We start from the raw sequence: 15,332 nt of genomic DNA on the forward strand, positions 1-15,332 counted from the left end.
ATTAAGATATAAAGCCAAATTTTACAGAAAAGAGTTGGTGGAGAAAACATAGGATTAATCTCCTGTCATGTGGCTGCAAATAGCTCGGACAATTTAAGAGATTTTTTTCCCCCTAACTTTCATCCATTTTCTACAATGTAAGATGCTCCAGATTAGCAACAGCCAATTCCGTAATAGGTCATCTAGTAAGTGCCAGGGTAATGTTGGAGGGCAGGATGATGAGGATGGTATTTTTCTGAAGTGAGGTCACTAAACCTTAAGGTTATTGTATCATAAATCAGCCAGAGCCGAAAACTGTCAGCGAAATCTGTCACACTTGTCAGCTCTGCCAGAGGACATAAAAACCTCTGTCAGGCTACCCACTGTGATGAGACAGAGGAGATCAAAGAACGGCCCAGCCTGCCTGGAAAGGCACACGTCACCTGAGAAATACTTGATATGCACATGTCAACCCCCAGTGCTCAAACTAAACTGAGGTTTAAGGGCTGGTGCCCTTAGTGAAGACAATTTAGCTTTTAGTCATTCAAAAATATATCTTAGCACTAAAATAGTACAGACAGTACCCGCTTTGAACTTACAAGTAGGTTTAACGTAGTTGAAATGAAGCACTCTACTTATAGCCCTTGTACATGAAAGATAAAGGGGTTGACAATATGTGCAATTTTATGTTATCATTGAAGATCTACAAATGTCCCAAGGCTCAAATTCATATGTGTAATATGAATAAATAATAATATAAAATGTCTGACATTTTTTGGAATGTTTTTGGAAAGCAAACCATTAGAGGATGTCTATTTTCTAAAATCAAATATAATATGTAATAGTTGCTTTCAAAAGTGACCTAGAGAGCCCTTTCCTGGTCGAAGTCTTGTGTAAACATTACAGCTGACAAATTAAATGATCGGCCATCTTTTTCAACTACTCATTCTCTTCTGCGTCTGTTACAAATCGAGTCATTTTCAAAAAGGATGGTGTCATGTCAGTACAGCTATTATCATACACATTCCGCAGTCTTGAAATGTTCAAGTCACATTTCAGTCAGATTGTATCTTAGTGAGTAAATGTCCACAAAGGATTCACCAGACTTTGTGCACTGTGAGTTTACCCAGCCAGCTGAGTCCAGAAAATCTCTAAATGAGCCCATGTGTAAATGCAGTGGGAGGTTCTCCAGAGAGGTCATGGCGATTTTGTGCAGGCTATTAACAGTTGCTATTTCATACTGTTTTCAACAGATCTCCATGTTGCTATACATCTCTTTTTTAATATTGTGGATATGTATACACGTATTACAGTAAATATTTGGTATAAATAACATGCCTTGTCCACCATCATCGAAGAGATGTGAACAGAGCTGTGTGATTCTCACAGCATACTTCCTGTATCACGTTCTGCCTCTACTCAGGAATCACTCAAGAGCATTTCCAGCTGCTAAAACAGCAGTGACCTTCCTATCGTGTAGTACTTGTGTCAAGAGGAATCTACGGACATACTCCAAAACTAATTATCTGGTTATTTTCCGGTGCAAAAACAGCTGAACTATAAAGGCCATTTTATGATTTCTTCAAGTACGCAGATAGACATTCCTACTCACCCTCCTTTGATGTAATCTAAGAAGGTGAACTCTGACTCAACTGAGAACGAGAGCAGGGTAACCTGTAAGTAAGATAAAAAAGGACAAAGAGTTGATTAAACACACACCTACTAATGTTTTCCTCCAATATCCAGCACCTCCATGTCTTGACATTGTTCAGCACTTCACATTCTCACATGATAAAGAATGAGAGCAAGCTGTTGTTGTGATCACTAAGGCATTTGCGTTGCCAGAGGACATGTTTGAAGAGAAGATTAGATGCATTTGTATGCATTACTTGCTCGTGCGTACACTGCAAGGAAAGTTGTGTGTAAATTGGTGTGTCAATTGGTCGCTGGTATCACTCAAGCCTCTGATGTCTTTCAAGTTCTTCAGTCTCTTCACCTTTATTTAGTTGCACTTATATGGCCAATTTTCTTCTTTACTAACTTCCTCACAGGCACATCCTTCTCTTTTTGCTTGCTTTGGCCAAATCATTTATTTGACTGGCATGATGATTAATTAATGAAAAAAAAAATCACTTCATGTTTCTCTTCTAATACAAAAATCCCATATGCTTTCAAAGATTAAACTCTTGACTAATGATTCAATGTGAAATCATTTTACAGGGGGTTTCTGATTCAGGAGGGGTGCCCAAAAGAGAGTTTCCAGGACCATACTTACTGTTCCAGAGTTGACATATTTCTTTTTCTTCATTTTCTTCTTTGTGTTAATCACCTAAGAAATAAAGAGTAAAAGGTAAAGATGTGAAATGCTACAATATAAGTATGTAAATCACATTTTTAACTATTTAATGTCCTCACCAGAAGATAAGCTAGGGATGTTATCAATTAATTCACTTTACTTTACTCTACTCTATTTATCTATAGTATTTTTCCATTTTTCCATTTCCTGTGGGCAATAAAAATAAGAATCAATGTTTTTTTTTTTTAATGTGTATGATATTCAATTTCATAGTGAAATGATCAAAATGTGAAAAAATGCCATGATATATACTCACGTTAAGAATGACATACCTAAGCTAAGTGGAAGAGATGGTTCAGGCAGGTTAACTTCTATAAATGTCTAATAAGATACAGTATAGACACTGAAAAATGTGCCACCTGTCCACCTAGGGACTTGAGGAGCCAACAGCCCTTTTATGTCCTGCTCTACTGAACAATAGAGCAGGACATAAGGGGTTAAAGAGAGGAAGATTTAAAATTCAAACCTGAATCTCAGGTCGCAATGAATCGATGGGTGAGGTAGGCTTAAGGTGCAGGACTAACATTTACTTTACCAGCAGAAGAGAAAAATGCCAATCGAGAGACCAAAGACGTCTCAGCTCATTACTTCAATTCTCAATGGCTGCTAGGCATTAAAGTGACAGCCCCTAATTTAACATGGAGGGATGGCAATTTGTCTGACACACCGAACAATCTGCTGATGCAAAAACTAAAGGGCCTTTCAGGCTCCCTGGGAGGCAGAGAGGAATCAACAGTGGTGTATAATGGAGCTGACATCTAAAAGACAGGTATTTGTCCTTCGCTGAAGGCCACCAAACCACAGGGGCATGAAGACATTGACATGTCCTCTATTTTTGGTAAGATTTTGACTTTTAACTGACACCCAGACATTTCAATTCCTTGAGAGGGATTATAAATGTTGCCTAAAGACTCTCTGTCGTAAAACTGTCAAGTATTTCTCATGAATTAATGCGATGAATTGTGAGCACATAATAAATGGTGGTTTTAATAAACATTAAAACACAATCATTTCAGGTGTAACAGAGTGATCTAGAATTCTAGGATGAAATATATGAATTAGCTGCGTTTTTAACTTGCATTTATAGAATTGTTACACTTTAAGATGTCTCCTAAGAAAATAATGGCAATAATTATTTTAAATTCTTGAACTGAACACCCATTAACCCTGTTTCATGCTGCTGCTAATAGTTCTATGCATATGCTTATCAGCATGCCAGTGATTACAGTGGCAAAATGAAGCTTGCGTGGGAGAAATGTTTGATTGGATACATAACTGTTTGTGGAAGGTGGCAAAACATGAACAAATGATTAAACATGTAAGGTTGAACATGCAAGGCTGAACAAATGAATGAAGAGGCAGAGTATGGAACAACTTTTAATATGTTTTTTTTTTGTGACAGCTTAATAAATGTACTCATTCTGCTGAGAGGTAGAGAATATTAATGTCGAGGAAAGTATTAGATATGTGGATAACAATGCAACACTGATGTGAAAGACGGAAATGTTAACCGCATAAGAAGTGGGATCTATATATCAGCCACCCAGGGATTTTAGAAGCCAACAGACATGAAGTTGAACTGTGAGAACAACGGAATGACTCACCTCATACACATTGAATTGGCTCTGCCCTCGAGCTAGCTCTCGGTAGCTGGTCGTGAAATCCCCGATGAAGTCGTGGCTGGGGAGGACGAAAAAAAATTAAAAATAAAATAAAAAATCAGATACAAGGCTGGAAGCAAGGAATTTGGGACAAGACGTTAAGTTTACTCGGCTGAATGTTCATGAAAAATGTCATCTCGACTTCAGTGTATTTTTGAGTTATTTTTGAGTTACGCTGTGAGTTGTTTCAGTTGTGTGTCAAACAAGTCATATCCTCACCTGCCATCCCGGTCCCAGTCGTACACCTCCACCTTGATCGTTCTGTTGGAACAAATCAGAACAAACAAACAATAAATAAACATTCATGCTTGTAACTGGAAAGCACTTCCAGTGTTAAGGATTACCATGCTAAACATGCAGAATCCCCTCTGTTAACAAGGATCTATAGATGTTTGCAACTTCCCAACTTATGCAGATATGAATCCCTATGACAAGACAATGCAATCGAATCAAAATGGGTGAGCAATTTTTTTTGTTGCAGGTTTTAGTTTGGACATTCTGGTTGTTGGCACTAAGGTACCATAACCGTAAGAAGCAGCCTTAAAAAGTCTGCAGCACTAACTGACATTAAGTACTATAAGTAACCTGTGACCAAAATGTAAAACTGTCAGTTAGGAAAAAAGCTTTCACTCCTCAATAACAACTTGATTAAGGCTTTCACGATTAACAAAAACAGAAAACACCACCACTGAAAAAGAGAATTTTCAAGATTATTTAATGGTTGCCCAAAAAGCTGTTATGACACACTTCACTTGATACAAAACCTGGATATTTACCCTGGTTTGAATGGGGCTGAGCAGCAGGGTTCCTTTTGCAAAAGGAAAAGTCAACCTGTATGAAGCACTTGCTCCAAAAATTCTAACCCTTCAGCAGCAGCACACGTTTACCTCCAGCATTCAGCACATCAAAACAAAAGACACACTAAGGACATTTCACACATACAGGAGAAAGTACTCCTGCAGAGAAACGGAAGAAAAAAATAACTTTTTCCAGGCGCTATCGTTCCCGAGGCACATTGATCTCACCCCCTATATCTCCCCTTTTCATCTTACATAAGCAATGACACCTTCTAGATCCCCCCCAAAAAAAGAGAAGCAAGTGATACATCATAGATGCTTTCCTGTCACTGAGGAACTGAAAGATGCCTGATATGAAGCCCAACTTCCTCTCTGCCATCTGGCCCCTGTCGTTCCACAGTGAAGGTTTAGTCTTTTGATGCTGTGAGCCAGTGAAAATGTTTATGTCATCTATGTGGAGGAAACACAGTGCTTGTCCTCCAACATGGGAAAACAGGGAGGATACAGCAGACAGAAAGAAAAATGGGAAAAAAAAGATAATGTCATTCCTCCCCTGTTCACTTTGATAACAAGAATAACTCTAATGTAAGTATTATTCTTTTATTGTGCTCCATGTTCTCCAATAAAGGACCCAGAAGCTGTCATCATGCCGACTCACAGCATTTGCCATAACTTTATTTTAGATCTTAGTATCTCAATTTCCAACTGTACAAAAGGCCTCAGGGGCTCAGTTCCTCCCATGGCTCTGGAACTTGCAGAACAATAAACCTCCAAAACTAATCTGCCACAGATAACTTAATTTGCTGTTCTCAGGCATTTTTAATGATCATGACTCAGATTCAGCAAGTGAGGTCCATATAACTGAGTGAAAATATCGGTGAAGTCTTCAGCTCCAAGATCTGCCAGTGATTTTTTTGCCAGTGATGAAAATAGATCTTTAAGTAACCCTGACCATCATGTTGATGAGGAAGACAGGATTCTTTACTTATGTGTTAATGACTAATTACCACAGAACCTTAGGTACCACCTGCACTAATGGAACACTATTCTGAGTGGATTCAAGGATGAATATATAGTCTTTCACACATTTCTTACTGAGCATAACTTCTAACAAATTCGAAGCACCTCCTGCTTCTGCAGTTTCTCTTCACACTGCGTCATCTTCTTTTCTTTGACTTCCTTCCTTTCATTTGTTGCCTGTTATGAGTTTCTCTGTTCTCATTAGTTTCTTATCTCTTCTTGAGTTCCACGCCATCTGGTCTCATTCATGGTCCTTATTTTCCAAAATGTAGTCAGCTGCATACGTTTCAGGAATTGGACACTTGCTGGTACGGTGCTCAACTGCATGCTGCCACTTGAAGGACAGTCCACCTAATCACCAGAGATTTATTTTTTCTTTATCTCTTTATTTTTTTCAATTCTTGACTGTGTGTTTGAAGACTACCAACTCATTTTGGGAAAAAAAGGCCCGTGGCACAGATTCAGATCTTGAACTGCCTATTGTTGCCCCCTGACAGTAATAAGCAGGTCTTTCTGGAGACCTGCAGAGGTGCAAAGTGATTTACTGCACTGCTACTTAAAAACAGACTATAATAGTTACATATCAGTGCACATATTTCAGAGTAATGGACTCAAAGATGCTGATCTTTTATTCAGTGAATCTAGTTTTCTGCACACAGACTGGGAGAACTGCTATATAATGAAAAACTTTGGTAACAAATATGAAGCAAATGTGTTCTGATTGACAGGGTGGCAAATATTGACATTTTGTCAAATTTAGTAGCACCTCTGAGCTCAATATGTCTGTAGTAGCTTGGGCTATCTCAATTTGTTGAACATTAAACTAATCTCCAGCTCCCTGAGCTATAGAATGAAGCCTACACATAAATTCCAAACTCTGCAGTTTCTTGAATAGCCTGAATGGGCCAGTAGCACAATTGAGTCAACAACCCCGAGCCCCGGCTGTTAAAATTCTTAAATTTAAAGAAGAAAGCATGTTCAAAGCTTTTTGCAAAAACACAAGAGGCTTTTGTCTACTTATGAATGATATGTACCTTTGTGAAGAAGGTACAACAACTGAAGGTAAATTCATATGATGATGGCACTTGCCAGTACTGTCGGATAGTACAGGGAAGTGACATTTTCTTTATAAAAACAAGACTGACAAAATAGGATACCACTGCATTACAGTCTCATGTGAATAGTTCTTGATTAAGTGGGGGCATCTGACTAAGCTCCCTCAATGCAAATTGAAACTTTGAAAGACACTTTAGGCCTCGTAAGCTTACACCAGTGATTAGAGGAATAGAGGAGAATTGGACTGATGCTACTGGCAGACACCAACCTATCAGAAGTTCTCAGTTTTTCTTTTCAGTCTTAAATTTATGCATAGATCACTGTGAAAAAGTGTTGAATTATATTTTTATTTTTTTCAAATTAGCATGCGGCAGTGGACAGAGGACTAACATGTCTGGTGGTCTTCTTTAGGCTTTACTAGTCTGGACTGTTATGTTGCCGCTTTAGAAAATATGCTGACTAAAAAACAATATTGTTGAAGAATTAGTCACATCACACTCCCTGTCGAGATCGGAATTTGTCCCTTTATTAACCCTGTATATCAGTTCAGGGCATCTGTATAGCAACAGAAAAAAAAAGAAAGGAAGAAAAACATATACACACACACACACACACAGCATGTTGATTTTAGATAACCAGTTACCCAATTCGGTTTGACAAGCTGTGGTCCCACCAGTACCAAATCTTTATCATATCAGCGTTTCCAAAGTTTTAAAATCTACAATAACAAGAACCTCATTTTAAAAGTGGCTTTCCACTCTTTCCAAGTAGTTCCGGCCAAGAACACATCTAGCATCACTTTAACCTGCTGTGACGTGAAATCCCAATGCTCAGAGCTATCTGACCTGAATGGCACAGATCCCTTAGCCTTTATGGCTGCACCTCCCTGTGTTCCTTTTCCCCTTTTCACACTTTTCTTAAGAGGCAATGGGGCTTTTAATTGCATTTTTCTGAGGACAAATGGGGAGAGGCTGCATCTGAGCCAAAACATAATGATTTGTGCAGAGGGATGACAAAACACAAAAGGACTGCATCCTGTAATGGGAGACCCGCTGTTGTATCTTTTTAGCTTGTGCGCTCACGGGGTGTTAAAAAGTTAGTTTCATCCATTAGTTGTGCCGAGGTGCCATCCCCCGGTGGTAGACAGGCAACTACATCAGCCCTCAGAAACTGCAGGCAACATTGGACAGCTTGGTGTGACACAAAGTACTCAGAGCAGAAGATTTGAAGATGCCAGAATAGTCATGAAAAAAGAGAAACAAATACTTTGACTTTAAGGTTTGACAGTTTCTTTAAAAGGATTTTTTAGAGTCAAGTCTGAAATTCTCTGTCTCTCATACAGAACGTTGACCACCATGAGAAAGCCATGAGATTTAAAGCTTTTTATAAATAAATGACACTTTGAGTTAAGTGGAGGAATAGAGTGCAGCACTATGTTTTTCTAAAGTGCCTACCAGTTCTTATTTCTCCGGTTTGTCAAAGAAAGTCATGCAGCCAAAGAGGGGACTGCAGACACATTGTAGCCTCTTCCCTTTACTCATTTACATTTCAACTGAGAGTGAAGCAGAGTAACCAGTTTGAAAGTAAGTACCCTTTTTTTTCTTTTACTTGCTCCAACCTTTTTTTTTGCCATTTGGTGCCACTAATGAGAGGAATACATCCAAACTAAAGTCATCCACTGACATACTTGAGCAGGCTGGTACTCAACAGATAGAGGTGCCTTGAAGCCCTCTCATACGTATGCTAGATTCAGTGAGAGTCTGTTGAGAAGCTGCCAAATAACAAGTAGCTAGAAGCAGAGGCACAAACTCTTTTCAACAACACCTATCTAGGGAGACACATTTTGTAAAAGCATTCTCCATTTCTACATCATGTGTTAACTTCCATCTATCCATTTTCTATAACCACTTAATCCGTCGGTCGGATCGCGGAGGGGCTAGAGCCTATCCCAGCGGTCATCGGGCGAGAGGCGGGGTACATCTTGGACAGGTTTACCTGTACAGGGTGTAAATTTAGGACAATTTAGAGACACCAGTTGGTGTCTCTAAATTGTCCTAAATTGTTGCCTGTCTTAATTATTAACCTAACAAGCATGTTTTTTGAACGGTGGGAGGAAGCCAGAGTACCTGGAGAGAACCCACGCATACACGGGGAGAACATGCTATGTCCACACAGAGAGGCCCCAGCCATGTGTTAACTTTTTTCTAAACATACCTTTTAGTAACATTTTAGTCACTTTAATCAATAGAGTTGTCATTTCAGGTTGAGTCGCATTGTAGACAGCTTGGAAGGTTGAATTGCTAGTAGTCGACAGCTTGGAAGGTTGACTTGCTGGGAGTCGACACTGTCCACGTATTATAGTTAACTTTGGGTTATTCAAAAAATATCTTTTCCACCATCTATTCAACTGCTAACAGGCCGCTACTGATATTTTAGTATATATTGATTATTGTTATTGGTTTTATCCTGCTATTCAGCTGACCTAAACTTGATTTCTGCTCTGTGATAGATTTTCAGTGGAAACACTTATTTATCAATCATAAGTGTTTGGCTGTAAAATGATTTACTTGATATTGATATTGAATTGATATTTGTGTAGCTGGGTTGAAAACAAAGAACCGATAGAGGGAAGGAGGACACTGACAGATATGCAACACAGTATCTATATATAAGAAGTGGGCATAGCTAACAATATGTCACCTACTGGTTTGTAAGTTGGCTTTTTTAAGCATCAAGTTTAGTGTTCTGCCGTCGCCAAGTTGGCCATCATTTAAATAAAGTCTGTATATATATTCAGTCTGGAACTGTGACAAGGTTGGCATAAGCCAAGACACATGCCAAGAGGTACTGTAGTGCCTTCATTCAGAGAAAGCATTCAGACAAGACAGAAGAAGGAGAGTGAACAGAAGAAATAGCTGCCAAGAAGCAACTTAAGCCCTTTTCAAACATGAGATGTGTAAAGTTAATGGCTTCATCAGTATGCTGAAGCAAAGGCATTCAGTGTTTGCTTCAGCACAGACCAGCCTGAGCCACAGTGCATGCACGATATTTCACACGCACAAGAATGGACAATACATAATGTGAGGTATAATATAAAAAAATCTTTAGACAGTCACAGTTTTCTCATAACAAAATGGTGTATCGTAATAATAGTTCATATTAGCACTCCAAACATGCAGTGGCGGTGAACTCTTGTGGCTCTGATTGTTCTACAAAAAAGGTTTGGCTGTTATAAACCCCTGAAAAACTGTTTGTCAGAGGAGAAGCCGCAACACCACTCAGAACTCTGTAAGGCCTCATAGTTGTATTTTTTTTTATGTTCGCATGTAGTTTTACTGGATTCATTTAATTACCATTAAAATCACACTAACAAATACACAGTGTTGTGTTTAAGTAAAATGGCAGTAGATGGGAACAGTTAAATATATTAATATATGGATAGGCAGAGTTTCAGCTACATCCTAATAGTTTTTAAAAACTTTACTTGTGCTCATTTGTGGGGAAATTTTTTCTTTATTCAGTCTGTTGGATTCCTCTGAACAGCTTATTAAATTAACCCACCATCACTGTGAATATCTATTATTAATGTCACTGGAGCACTTCACACTTCTGCTGTGTTGAAAGTGATTTATATCTTACAAGGTTTAGCCAAGTCACGCTGAAATCTAAAAAAATTCTCCAAGCAGGATGGCACTGACAGCACTAACACTTAAGGAAGAATTTGTTGAAAGTTTTTCATTTTACTGAGCCACCTTCCTGCCAACATGTGGCGATGAATTTAGCTAGAACTAGGTGATCTTTTTATGTACTGACCGTTTTAATCGTTTGGAAAGTTTTGATAAATTCCCTTGTTGCTCTGGACCTGGCCTTCATTCTCCACAATTTACCTCATGCATATTTTGGCTCACACATATAAATGGAACATTTTACTGTGCATTTCAAGCATGTCTTTGTATTTGTAAACAATGTCCTCTGCATAAGTTTCAAGTATCAAATCAGGATAGAATCAGGAAGATCCTCTCTGAAAAATTCAGCGAGATAGCTCATGGGGTCAGAAAATCCAATTAATCTCCATGAAAGCGTTATGGAAGTTATGTCGCATAAAAGTTATGTGGAATGGAAAATCTTTTCCTCTTGTGTCAACCAGTCCTGAGGAGAGGATGGTGAACATGTCACATTACGTCTGACAGGAGTTTGAAGGTTCAGTCTGCAAAATGGAGTGTGACATTTAGGACTTTACAGTCTTTTTAGACCAAATGCTAGATTAAGTGAGTTAACTTTGCTCTAATTTAAAGCAATTTGGGTTGAACACATCTTTCAATTAACAAAATTATCTTTAATAACTAGAATTATGTGAACTATCAATCACCCCTCCCAAACTCCAACCCCCATCACTAAATTTTTGGTTTTGCCTTTTGATACATGTAATAGAAATCTAATTTCACTGGATGTTTTTCTCTGGCAACATATCCCCACTTAAAATCATTCAAAGCTTTCCTTCACTGGATGGAGGTAAACAGTAATAATTTTGTAGCTAAAAAAAAGCCGACAGCCTAAGGAGCTGTGCTTGATGCATAAACACAAATAGGATGATAGCATACTGTCAGAGGTGGAAAATATCATTACTCAAAAGAATTCAGAAATAATATCATTAAAAAGCCAGAACTCCCAACATGTATAAATATGGACATGAAAAAACATGGATGCACTGACACTAAATCTATTTCTCACCTACACAAGTATATAACTTGTTTATACTGCTGTCTTGGCGATATTTCAGGACCTTGGTGTGTTTCAGGTTGTGCCTTGTCACATTTCATTACACTCCATGTGTGGACATGTGTGCCTGTGTACATGCTTTTTTTGACATAACAACATTTCAAGAAGTGCCTTTTATGTCCTGCTCAGTCCCTTGGATATGATTGGCTCTGACAAGGTAGAGAGCACTTTTGGACTTGTGTGATTGGCTGGCTGACAGATTTCCCCTATGTTTTAAACATACTTCTGAGACAATCCCATATATCCATAAAGTAAACCCATCAGTGGTGCTGTTCCTGTCTGTCTGTTAGAAATGTATCTCAGCATTCTTTGTGCACAGTCCAGGTTCTCAACAGTCTATGTAATTAGAGTTTGACTGCATACAAACAAGATAGGACAGACACCTTTGAGAGCAGGAGATTAGAAAAATGGGAGAGGCAGAAAAATAGATACAGCATTTCTCATGAAACATTTCCATGAAAATAGACAATCTGTCAGTCTGTCCTTTCATCTATCCTCACGGGCCCTTCATAATTTATCCTTTCCTTATTTCACACCACTGACTTTTAAATTAAAAAAACGTACAGATAAGCTGTGAGGAAAGTGAATTCTTAACCTCTCTGACTCAATATGTCTGCCTAAATTATATACTTACAGGGATGAGCTACCATTTTTCACTAGATGTTTTGTTTTAGTAATGTAATCCTGTGTTTTCAGGGAAATCCTGAAGCAAAACAATTATAAATTGACTCAATAAAAAAAACAGTAATTACAATTGTGCATTCATACAAATAATTAATAATCTTCACATCAAATGTTTTACTGTTACTTTTTGTTTGTTTTGTTTTTTCTTCATTAACAAACCATTTGTGAAGGTATTTGGTTACAAAATATTGGTTATATACTGCTCGTGGAAATATTGCGGAGGTGCATTGCTGCTGTAATAGCTGGGTTGCAAAATATCCATAATTCAAGCAACATTTGCAACCCGAGCTGAAAATAGTGCTGTTTAATCCAATTGTTATGCTTTTGCACAACAAAATGAGAGGTACGTAGGATGGGAAGTTATGTGTGAAATAAAGTGCATCCTCTTTCAGATCTAAGGTTTTCTATATCAGTACAAAAAAAGTCATCAAGCCCTTAACTGGTAATATCAGGTGAATACATGTCGTGACATATGGCACCATGTCATCATATACTGAAATAAAACTAAATCAAATTGTAGAAGCATTGTGTGAAAAACTCAGTACATCCCGTGGTTCACTAGCTTGTTGAACATCCATCAGCAGGAATAATTTGAAGTAATCGTTTGCTGCATGATGTTATCAGTGACTCACACTGGTGCAAAAATAATTATGTCTCAGTCCCTTTTACAACATTGCTTCATGAGGTCACACATATTTTCACCACCATGCTGGACAGTTGGTATGAGGTACACCAAATTGTTTGAAAATTGCATTATAATCCTTTTCAAATTGATGGGCAGCAACAACTGCTTTTCTGAGGGCATTGCTGATGTCTTCCCTCTTTGTCATTATGTCAACATGCCTTTAAATTTCAGACCAGCAATTTGCCAAAACTTCTACTTTGATAGAAGTGGTCACCCTTACCGGTAATTACATTAATCAAGAGCATTTGATAAGCAACATACTGCTTTTTACATCCAATGGAAACAGTGGGAGTGGACTTAGTTTTTCACTCACTGCTTCTGCAATGTGACTTAGCTTTTGTTAAAAAAATGATGACTGTAAAATCTCAAGGGAATTTTTTGCATCAAAGGTTTTTAAAACCTGCTAAGAACCACATTATTTTCTTTTTATTCATTTTTGATAATCAAGACATAACTGAAAGAGTTTGTTCTTATTTTTTCAAATGACTGCAGTAACATCTCCCTAACTTAATTTCCCTTCCCTCAAAAATGTTGAGGGCTCGCTTTAGAGCCAGTGTTCGTTATTTTCACTGAGCCATTGTAAGAACAGGGTGGTGAAAGATTTTGGACTCCATGGACACAATCATGGGTATATGTAGATTGAACTGGCTAGCCTAATGTGAGACACCTACCCATTTCTTTAGTTATTATACTTATTATAACAGTACATTTCTTTCTCTTTGGCTTTCATTGTACCTGTTTATACAAAAAAAAAGAAAATAAAAAAAGAACAAATAGGGCAGTGGGATTAGAGAGGCTGTATCTGACAGGTGCTTTTCTGCCTAAGATCAATACAAAGGGATGTACGAAGTAAATGGCTGCTTTGTGATAATATGGCAGAGGAAATAATGAGAGACTTAACACTGCCCCATGTTGAATTGGTATTGATATGTGCTGGTTTAAAGTTTTTTTTTTTTAAATTGCTCAGGTTGAATAACTGCTGTGCTGACTTTGTCAGTCAGAGACACTTATTAGAGCTGTGACAGCTGTTGATATATTGAGCCAACAGAAATCGGTAATAGCAGATGTCATTGGAGTAAACATCATTGGCTATTAATAGTGTATGTATCAGTATCTATCATTAAATGGGTAGTGATTGAAGAGATAAATGGCGCCAAGTCTAACAGTGGATGGGCAAACAGCTTCTGTATGGATCAGAAAGTTTCAGAACATTGGGACGTTGTATTGTACCTGTCATAGTCTCCGTTGCAGAGTGCTCGTACAGGGATAGTGAAAGGCTGCCACACTGGATTCAATGTGTTCTTCACCACCTCTGTTTTGTGGCAGATAGTAAACCTAGAGTCAGAAGAGGATGGATATTAGGAAACAATATGTTGAGGAGGAGGCAGAGTCGAAAATTGATTTTTTGTCACATACAAAGGCTTGAGAGAGAGGAGGAGAGAGATTAATATGCAAATAAGGGGAGGAGCATGAAATTAAAGAGATAAAGCTGACAGGACACACAATTCCTACAGTCATATCTTTTGTTCTCAAGAGAGTTACTTTAAAAAGGGCTTTGTTTTCTTCTTGGCTTGTGCTTTAGACCAGAGAGATTTGTTTAATATTCCAGTCTGACTTTTAAATCCTTTCCCTTGAGCACACGTCTGACGATGACCTGCAAATGAATTTCCTGATATGTGAAATGTTTCCTTTTGAAAAGCAACAACATGTATTGCAGTGTTTGTGTCAGTTGTTTTATCCAAATGTTGGATTTGGTTATTTGTGCTCCACCGAGTTCCTCAAGCCTTTAATGCCGTGTGACTCCTTTAACCACAGAAACCTTTAATTTTGACCTGCGTTTGGCACCAACAACAGATACTTGTTAAAGGTCTGGGGAATCTATTCCCCACCCTGTTATGTATGATAGATGAAAGACTCTGGGAATCTTGGACACATTTCCTGACAGATGCACTTAACTGCGCCACAACTGCCACAGCCTGATTAATACTTTGGGAAACTGACAATATTGGAGTGTTATGCATTTCTATGTGAAAATGATTATTATTTTTTTATTATTATTACTAATGGAAAATTCAGTCTTTTCCCCATATTTCTATGCCATTTACTTTAATTGCATCCTTTGCATGTTTGGTTTCCTGAAGCAATCTAAATGGAAGACTTACCCACGGGAATTGTGGCGGCTGTGTGAAAAGGATACATGCCTCTGTTCACAGCTGCGGTGCTTCCCCTTAATGACCACTACATCTCTCCTCTCAAACTCTACATAGATATCTTCTATATTGTATCTCATCAAATGTCTCTCAATCTTTCCTGTT

The 15,332-nt window shown here is 38.1% G+C and overlaps 1 protein-coding gene across 2 annotated transcripts in view; it reads right to left on the reverse strand.

The window, feature by feature from the left end:
* Window positions 1-15,332, reverse strand: part of cpne5b (copine Vb) — a 119,696-nt gene that overhangs the window by 18,440 nt on the left and 85,924 nt on the right. For both annotated transcript variants that reach the window (XM_072382481.1, XM_072382480.1), the window contains 5 exons: window positions 14,248-14,352; window positions 4,216-4,257; window positions 3,940-4,015; window positions 2,255-2,308; window positions 1,592-1,653 (listed from right to left, as the gene is read on the reverse strand). In XM_072382481.1, coding sequence (XP_072238582.1) covers window positions 1,592-1,653; window positions 2,255-2,308; window positions 3,940-4,015; window positions 4,216-4,257; window positions 14,248-14,352 — 339 coding nt within the window. The remainder of the gene's footprint in view (window positions 1-1,591; window positions 1,654-2,254; window positions 2,309-3,939; window positions 4,016-4,215; window positions 4,258-14,247; window positions 14,353-15,332) is intronic.

The sequence above is a fragment of the Leuresthes tenuis genome, unplaced genomic scaffold (genome assembly GCF_036924035.1).
Source record: "Leuresthes tenuis unplaced genomic scaffold, fLeuTen1.0.hap1 SCAF_3, whole genome shotgun sequence".
Lineage (NCBI taxonomy): Eukaryota > Metazoa > Chordata > Actinopteri > Atheriniformes > Atherinopsidae > Leuresthes > Leuresthes tenuis.